At 42.1% G+C, this 8,739-nt stretch overlaps 1 protein-coding gene across 1 annotated transcript; it reads right to left on the bottom strand.

The window, feature by feature from the left end:
- Positions 1-525: 525 nt before the first annotated feature.
- Positions 526-8,343, bottom strand: e2f4 (E2F transcription factor 4). Its single transcript, XM_035643279.2, has 11 exons — positions 7,924-8,343; positions 6,034-6,143; positions 5,318-5,479; positions 4,102-4,145; positions 3,928-3,992; positions 3,647-3,835; positions 3,458-3,524; positions 3,139-3,285; positions 2,727-2,774; positions 2,555-2,599; positions 526-2,469 (listed from the first exon to the last, which is right to left on the bottom strand). Exons 1-11 carry the CDS (start codon positions 8,092-8,094, stop codon positions 2,354-2,356), a joined length of 1,164 nt encoding a protein of 387 aa, XP_035499172.1. The 5' UTR covers positions 8,095-8,343; the 3' UTR covers positions 526-2,353.
- Positions 8,344-8,739: the final 396 nt, after the last annotated feature.

Genomic DNA, 8,739 nt, shown 5'->3' with positions numbered 1-8,739 from the left:
ATCATCTTTTGGTTTTGGGAAACAGGATTGACATTTTTTCACCATTTTATGGACCAAACAAATAATCGATTAATTGAGAAAATAATCAACAGATTAATCGATTATGAAAATAATTGTTAGTTGCAGCCTTAGTTTGTTTAGAAACTGCAGAACAGACATTTGCACAACATAAGGCAGTGACATCAGCTGCAAAACATCCACAAAATCATAAGTTCACTAGTCAGAGGGACAAATCCAAGTTCTGCCCATTCAGTTACATAACTGTCAATGTTATGATGAATGAAAAGGATCACAGTGGCACAATGGACCGTCTGCAGACACAAAATATATTTCATAAAACTGCTTTCCTGTCCCGGCACATTTGTTGTTGTATATAAGCAGCACGATTTAGTCAATTGATTACATATCCTTCCCAAGTTTGCTAGACTGAATTTACTCAAGCAAATACTGGAAATCCTCTGTTACACACACACACAAAACCAACAATAACATTAACAGAGAACCAAGGGAACCAGACAACACGCGAAGAATACCAAAGAGTTTATTCTGTATCATTTGATGCAACTACAGCTTAACAATGGTGAGCCTGTTTAAAAAAAACAGTCTGTAGGTCTGAGTCTCACGCGGACATGATTCATTCAACCCCCCAGAACACTCCCCCGGGCTGCTCACAACACTGTCCGAACGCGACGAGGACGATTGGCAACGGGTCGGTCCACAGCAGTGTAAAGTGCAACGATGAGACAGGATGATCTGCTTCGATGAAGCAGAAGATTCTGTGGGAAAATCCCTTGAAATTTTTTAAGTGTAGCCCCCAAAATGAGTAGATACGATAATATATCTAGCAGGTATAAAAAAATAAATGCTATTCTATACAAGCAGTAGAGAAGGATATACACAGTGCATACTGTACATACATACACGGTCATCCATGGCCAAAAAAAAGGATATTATTCCACAAAAAGGGGATTTTACAGATGTATACATTTTATGATGTACAAGTCACAACTCATCCTGAGTTGCTACTCAGAGCGAGAGAGAATAGACAAGCTAAATTTAAAGCAATAAGCATGAACAGAGCTCAGACTGGCGTGAAAAATACAAAACCATTGAAAAGGAACATTGTGCCAAATATACAAAAACTGGATCATATTTAATGACATGGTCAACTATACTCACTGCATCAGTAAAAATACATCAGAAATACATACATGTCCTTTTACATACAAATGAACTGAGTACAATGGTATTCATATACATACATACATAAAAGTTGCGAGACAATCTCCTTAAAAACTAATTTTCAAAGGGGTAAGAAGAAAAAAAAACACGTTACTCCTGTGACAATCACCAGTTAAATTATATATAAATCTGAGCCAATGAAAAATCTGAAAAGGTCCAACAGTAACAGTACAGAGGCAAAATGAAAACAGCACTGAGACAATGATCAAAAGTCTCAGTGTAGCAGTGCCAATATTGAACCCGTTAAACAACATGTGGAGTTTAAAGGAGAAATTTTTATTTTTCATTATTTTTCAAAAAAAAGTTTTAAATCGAAAATGGTTCTAAAACTTCCCCCCTCACTCCGATATTTTCTTTTTTGGTCCGTGGCTTGTTTACGTGATAAAAGATAATTGGCTTCAATAGCTTAATATTAACAACAGTTTTCTCTGACTGGAACCCAACGACACTTCAGCACTGGAGTCCAGACCAGTCCCATTATTTAAAACAAAGCACTTCATACATATACAGTATGACGATTGGAGTCTTGTACCTCTGTTTTTTGTAGTATTGCTCTGCCTGTGTCACAAATATAGTTCTTATTAATACAATAACCTTGTGAGCTGGTATTCCAAAATATATATATTCTCTATGTACATGAGGACAGTGCATGATTAACCAGCTGAGTCTGGAGCAGCGGCCGGGTGATAAAGGCTTTGCTCCAATAGGTTTATTTTTATTTTTTCTCCTGGAGATTGAGAGTGTTCAATACAAAAACAACAAGCAGGCGCAGACTCACAACCACACACTCTTTCCATTCAGGAAAGCTAATAAACAAAGATTTATAATACATGAGGATCCAAAAATATAATTATTTGTCATTCGTTGCAACTTGTTGTCTCCTTGGGAAAAAAAAGAGATTAAATGTTTTGTTCTCATCTGTGTTTCTTCACGAGGCTGTACATGGAGCTGCTGTCTGACAGAGCTCAGCCCAAGCTCAACGTGTCAGTGCAGAGGTATCCCGGGAGGAATCGTCAGATCGCGTGGACTTCCCTGCACCTCTTCTTTCCTTCACTGTCAGTGAGGAGCTGACAGTAGATCAGCATGTAAAGGGCAACTGCAACCTCAGGGGTCAGAGGTTGAGAATGGGGACGTCGAAGAGGTCACACAACCCCTCTGTCTCGTCCAGGTTGTATATGTAGTCATGGTCGCTGGGTGGGGGGGACAGACGGAGGAGGGGCGAGAACACTGGGGGGTTGAAACAGAGAGAAATATATGAGACGTGCAGGATGCATAAAAGTACAGATGTTCAATCAATTATAATCAAGCGTACCTTCTGATGACATCAAGTCCTCCAGCAAATCTCCACTCATGATCTCTGTCAGTGAGAGAGAAGAGGGGTGAGTGACCGCGATTTAAAACCCTGGTGTTAAAGGTGTGACACCGATAACTGCGCAATCATCGGAGAAGAAATTAACAAACATATGGAAAACTAAAATGTTTACCTCTTGTTGGATCGAACATATCCGAGAGGTCTTTGGGGAAGTCCAGCACTGCAGGGAAACCAAAACAAACATTTACAGCTTGCAGTTACATAAAGTGGACAATACGAGTTGTGAAAGCTTTTTGTGCAAATTGTCTAAAAAATCTTGAACAAAATGTAGCTGGATAAATAAAAACGTTAAGTATGATTAAATACAAATTCATACTACCCTACATAAGCGGAAAAAAAAATCAAAGAAACTACTAATAGAAGGAGCCATGTTGAGTTTTACTAACTCAACTTAACTTTATCAAGCCTTGGAAGCATCAATAATAAGCTTCAATATTATAATTCTTTGAATGTCTTTTTTTTTACATTTTTAATAAAGGTGCACGTTTCAGAGAAAGACAGTTTCAGCAACATGCACAACTCACATTCAGACGGATCCGACTTAATCGGTTCGAACACTGCAGAAGCAGAGGAGGATGCAGATCCATCCAGCGAGGCAGACGACTGAAGCTGCTGAGTGACTGCAGCAGACGAATCTGTTGTCGGGGTGAGTGGCGTGGTGCTCGTCACCTCTGAAATAAATAAAACAAACGTGGGACAACACGCTGTAAATTACTATGGTACTCGTAGATCATGGTATCATATTACAGTCACAAATGGTTTTAGTTTAAAATACGAACGAAAAAAGACTATTGTGGAGTAAAAAGCCACAATATCTCCGTTCAAATCTTGACACAGTCCTACCTGTCACTGAGACTGGTGTTGCGGCAGGAACGGGTTTTGCAGAAGTGGCTGGAGCTCCTTTGGGGACCTGCAGCAGGTAAAGTTGAGGAACGGTCATAACATTGCGCGATGACGTAAATGGGACATGTATAATTTAAAAACAATACATGAGTAGTTATTGCACAGTGATAGCTAAAGATCTTTGTGGACCTGGGAGGCAGCAGTGGCCGGCTGGGAGGTAGGTGCTGGTGCCGGGAGGTTCTGAAGGACGTCATCTGGTGGAGGGACGGGCAACACGACCGGAGAGGCGCTGGACGGGTCCTTGTTGACGAGCAGAACCTCGATAGGACCTGACGAGCTCTTGAGACGGATCTGGTATTTCCTTTGACCATTGAGGACCTGGATACACACACAAACGCCCCAGTCTGAGAATCGAGTTGAAACAACAATACGTCGTGAACCTGACTTGCACACACACGCGCACAACTTACAGCTTCTGGTATGGGCACCTCTAGTTGTGTGCCAATGGGAGCACGGATTGCAAGGAGTGTGTCACCTGCAAAAAAAAAAAAAAAAAAAAGAGGTGATGATGAGTCATGACAATTGTCAAAAAATCGGACAGAAAAATAAAACCAAAGCAGATTATAAAAAATAAAAAAAAATACCTGTGAAAGCTCCGCAGAGGTCTTCATGTTTTACATATGCCATAGTACAAATGGGTTAAGGGTCCACACGATAACAAGGTAGTTTAAGGGTCTACCCCACATTTAAATGCCCTCATCCATCAAACAAACCCTCGGTTAATAAAACAGCCTTTCCATCGGACATCACAACCTGAAATAACCAAATTCTCAAGACTTTTTGAAAGCCCCCTCCCCCCAGAGGCAATGAACTCAATATACAGCTGTATTTACAGTTGGAGTAATACTCTGTGACTTTTATGTGTTAAAATCAGCAGAGTGCACCGTTTAAAGACCAGGACCGGAGCCTCAACGTGAGCGGTGTTGCTGATGGAGCTGGCAGGGTGGAGGATAATCCACTGTGAGATGCCAGGTGGTGTTGAGATTGGATATGTTTCATATAAATAACATAAAACGTAAACGCTTGCTATGGGTGGTATCTAACAATGAGTAAATTAAGTGCTTCATAACAGGACACTGTTATGAAGCATACTTGTTCCTCTGGAGCATTTTATCCCCGGGATAAAATTTTGGCAGTGTGTTGTATGCAGGAAAAACCCTGGCTGAGCGTCAGTGCCTACAGTCCCTCGGTCGTCAGCAATCTGGTCCTGCTGCGAGTGACATTTATGAGCCTGCGAATTCACGACATGTTTTCCATCAACAAGTGAAGGTTACAGTGCTATAACTGTCGATGGGATTTTTTAAAAATTATAATGAATCACTATTTTATCATTTTCCAGGAGTCATTAAGAGTAATATTCAGTTTGTGAAAATATAATTTAGGATTAGAATTACTCTAGAGATGACGCAAGCGTCAGTCATGGCTGGACTTCAAGAAACAAAAAAGATGAACAAATCATTATATGTGTGAGTTTATGACTGATGAAACAGCCACATTAAAAAAAAAGTTTTTTTTAAATACTGTTTTCCAATTAATCGATTAGTTGTTTGGTCCATAAAATGTTGATCGTGTTTCCCAAACCCCAAGATGGTTTCTTTTGTTTTCCACACACCAAAAGACATTTAGTTTACTGCCATAGAGGAGCAAAGAAACCAGAAAATATTCAAATTTAAGAAACTGAAAGCATAGCATTTTGACTTATTTTTTCATTATCAAAATAGTTGGCGATTAAGTTAGTAATCAATTTGTAATAGATTAACTGTTGCAGCTCTAAAACACACAGTGATCAGTGAAGGATATGGGCTGTTGTCAGAGTCGTCCGTCACGTTCTTGATGCTCTGTTGGACCCAGACTCTCTGCTGGTCCAGCTCGTGTTCCCTGAGAGCCAGATCGTCGAGCTCTGCCTTCAGATCAATCAGCTTATCGGCAATCTCCCTGGTGTTACAACCTGGACCCACGCCCCTGGAACACAAGGACAAAATACACTGTAACGTATAGACAGCAGGCAAAGACGGTTTCACCACAACAAAGCAGATTCCTTCTTATTCACTTTCTCTTGGCAACAGATCCATCTGCCGTGGATTAGAGCTTAGACACAACAGACACAGCTGCATTCACAAAGAAACTTTTTCTCTCTCCGTCTAATATGTTATTAACCACAGCTTGTGGTAGACATAATCTTTACTTTAATGTCACATTTATGAACTCACAACTCTCTTATCTACACCTCTTCATTTGGTTGTAACACCTGCAGGGGAACAGGCTCCTTACTGCTGTTCATTTTGCGAGTTTAGTAGTTATTAAAAATATAACAATGTGACAACTAGGTCCTGATTGCCAAATATGCACATGAAAGTTCTGAGCGTGTGATACAAAGTGAGATTCTGGTTTGTTTCATATGATTCAATCTCTTCTGTGCAACAGTAACTTGTCTATGACTCAGATATAGTCACGCAGCAGTCACGAGCCTGTTCGTCACACAGATCAATGTAAACTAAAATGCACAGTGGACTTACTTCCATTGGATGCTGTTCTTGGACTTCTTCTCTATGAGTCCGATTCCCTCCAGCACATTAGTGATATCGTAAATGCGCCGTTTCTGCCGCACGGCCAAGGTGTCTGCAGCCTGAGTGACAGGACAAATGCAACGGAAAGTACAATAGAGATTAATGCCATGACATATCCTTTTAGTACGTTTATAGCCAAGAGCAAACACAAAGAGAGGATGGCTGCGCCTGTGCCAACAGGTTCAGTGCCACGCAACCAAAAACCACAAGGTTTCACCACCATGGTATTTGTGTCACTTTAACTTCCTTTGCAGCCCAACCGCTCCATGTTTAACAAACTAACGACAACCATATGGCTGCTGCTGATAAGTCTGGGCTTTGACAGCGAGCATAGTAGGTCTTGTGAGGTTTTTTTTATTATTATCTAATAGTTCCCATAGCATAGATTTATTATTGATTAATGCAGAAAACATAAGACTTCCACTTGCGTGTAGCTTGAGGGAGTCACAGGTGATGGATGCAACCTGCCTGTTAATTTAAAATCAACACACAAACCTTACCCTTTATTATACAGTACTGAATGTCACAACTGTGTTTTTAGCAGTGTCGAAATACAGATACAGCGAGACTCCACAGCTCTTCACTGAAACTCCTTACTGAGTCTTGAATATGTGTTATAATGGAATAACAACGCCGATCACCTCACGTCCGAGCTCATATCTGATAATAGAAGAGCACGACGCGAAGTGAATCGATTTTTCTGATAGTGCTAGAGTGTTTTTATTTCTTAACAGATGAAAATGACGGAGAAAATAAAACAGCAGAAGTTGTCCGGTACTTTTTTGGCAAAAGCACACACTTGTGTGCCACCACGAGTGTGTGCAGCTCTATGAGGCCGATCTGTCCGCCAAGTCAACGAGGTCACCGAGGTCACCGTGAAAAGGAAACTGTTCTGTTGTATCAAGTGATGCTTGGCTGGTCAGGCTGCCATCTGCTTCTCTGGTTGTGGTTAGATGTGAAACAACATCATGGATGGCAGCATTTGTTTATCTATATTGCAATTTTGCACGCAAAATAATAAGTTTGGATGAATCTGGGATTCAGATGAAATCACATTTTAGAGTATACGCGTTCAAGATTTATTCATGCTCAGGGGCACTGGCTGAGAAGAAGTGTGCAAAGGTCCCTTTGTTCCCAACATTTTGACTTTACAAGATGTAAACACTAGATCTCAAAGAAGCTGAGAATAACAGTTTTGTGTATTTGTAATATCTGAACAGCTTATTAAAAATACATTTTGGTCTGGAGAAAGAGGTGGAAAACACATCCAATGTTATTTAATCTGCGTTCTGATTAAAACAACAACAACAACAACAACAACAATGTGATTGTGGAGCAAACTGCTGAAAACGAACCGGACCAGAACATGTTGTTAAATGACCACGACGTTGATCAGTCAGATGGGATGGGGGGGGGGGGGGGTTGCTCATGTGTGAAGATGCAGTCGCGTTGGCTCCCGGGGGGGACGGCGACAAAAGATGACCCACTTTTTAAAAACTTTGAATCTGCAGGGGGCAGAGTCGGGAAAAAGTTGACCGGGTTTTTATTCCTCAAAGTTCAAACCTGTAAGTTTCACTCCCTCTTTGAGAAACGCGGAGAAATACGATCACACAACACTTCGGCAGAGGTTTAAAAAAGAAAATAAACACGGCTTCAAATCCATGAGTTGATTTATTATGTGTCGCCCATTCAAACTAGCCTGTCACACAGCTAGGCTAGGCTAGGCTAGGCTAACGGGCTAAAGCTAGCGAAAGTGAATGTAGCCCGACGACAGCGAGCGGGGCTCCGAGTGACATGTGCTAGCTAACAACAAAGACCACAAGACTCCGCGGTGCTCACCGCCTTCAGGTCGAGCACTCCGTCCTTCGCCTCCTGCAGCAGGGTCACGAACTTGGTGGTGAGCAGACCCAGGCTCTTCTCGTGCCGGCTCGGCGTCGGCGGCTGCAGCAGCAGCGAGTCCCCCGCGGCTCCCGGCTCGCCGCGGCTACTGGCCGACTCCAGCTCCATCATCGCTCCGGATCAGCTCCGTACTTCGCCCCCCTCCCTCCTCCCCTGACTCCCCGGCCAGCGAGAACCCCAGGAAAAAAGCACGCCCCGCCGCCGCAGTCGGACAAAACAGAAGGGCCGGGGGAGCCTTGGTGTTCTAATGGGCTGGTCCGACCCGGTTTGCTTCCAAATTGTCGCCCCGAATCGAGCTGCACGGGCCGGGTAGAGTGAGTCAATGAGGCTGCTGTCGGCGGAGAGGGAGCCGTTGGCCACGCGAGGTATGACGGGACGGTTCAACCGTGCGAGGGAGCGTCTGCGAAAAGTCACATCCGCTCAAAAGCGTGTAACAAAAAAAAGAAAGAAAGAGCGTGTTTATGAAAGCTCGTAAACAATAAGTTCATAACCCGCCGACTTTATAGCATATCCTATTATGGGTTCAAATACTGCAAGTATAAGTTACCATTTTTAAAAATGTTTTTCTAAATTGAGCGTTTTTCGGATTTTTGTAGCAGGGCTAATTTTGTACACGTCCCTTACATACTCAAACTTGAAGTAAACACGCGCGCGCGTTTATGAACGTGCACGCAAGAGAACCCCACCACCACAAATGCACACTAGAGATTATACTATCTATTATATAGATCATTTATTTATTTTTTATGATGAAAC

This window comes from Scophthalmus maximus, chromosome 7 (genome assembly GCF_022379125.1).
Source record: "Scophthalmus maximus strain ysfricsl-2021 chromosome 7, ASM2237912v1, whole genome shotgun sequence".
Lineage (NCBI taxonomy): Eukaryota > Metazoa > Chordata > Actinopteri > Pleuronectiformes > Scophthalmidae > Scophthalmus > Scophthalmus maximus.
This window is presented reverse-complemented; position numbering and strand designations above follow the sequence as displayed.

Excerpts from the sequence above, each read along its gene's own strand:
- e2f4 (XM_035643279.2), bottom strand. The coding sequence starts at position 8,094 with ATGATGGAGCTGGAGTCGGCCAGTAGCCGCGGCGAGCCGGGAGCCGCG. Across the intron at positions 4,146-5,317 it reads GACGACTCTGACAACAGCCC|TATGGCATATGTAAAACATG; the intron begins ATATCCTTCACT and ends ACCCATTTGTAC. Across the intron at positions 2,775-3,138 it reads TAAGTCGGATCCGTCTGAAT|TGCTGGACTTCCCCAAAGAC; the intron begins GTGAGTTGTGCA and ends GTTTCCCTGCAG.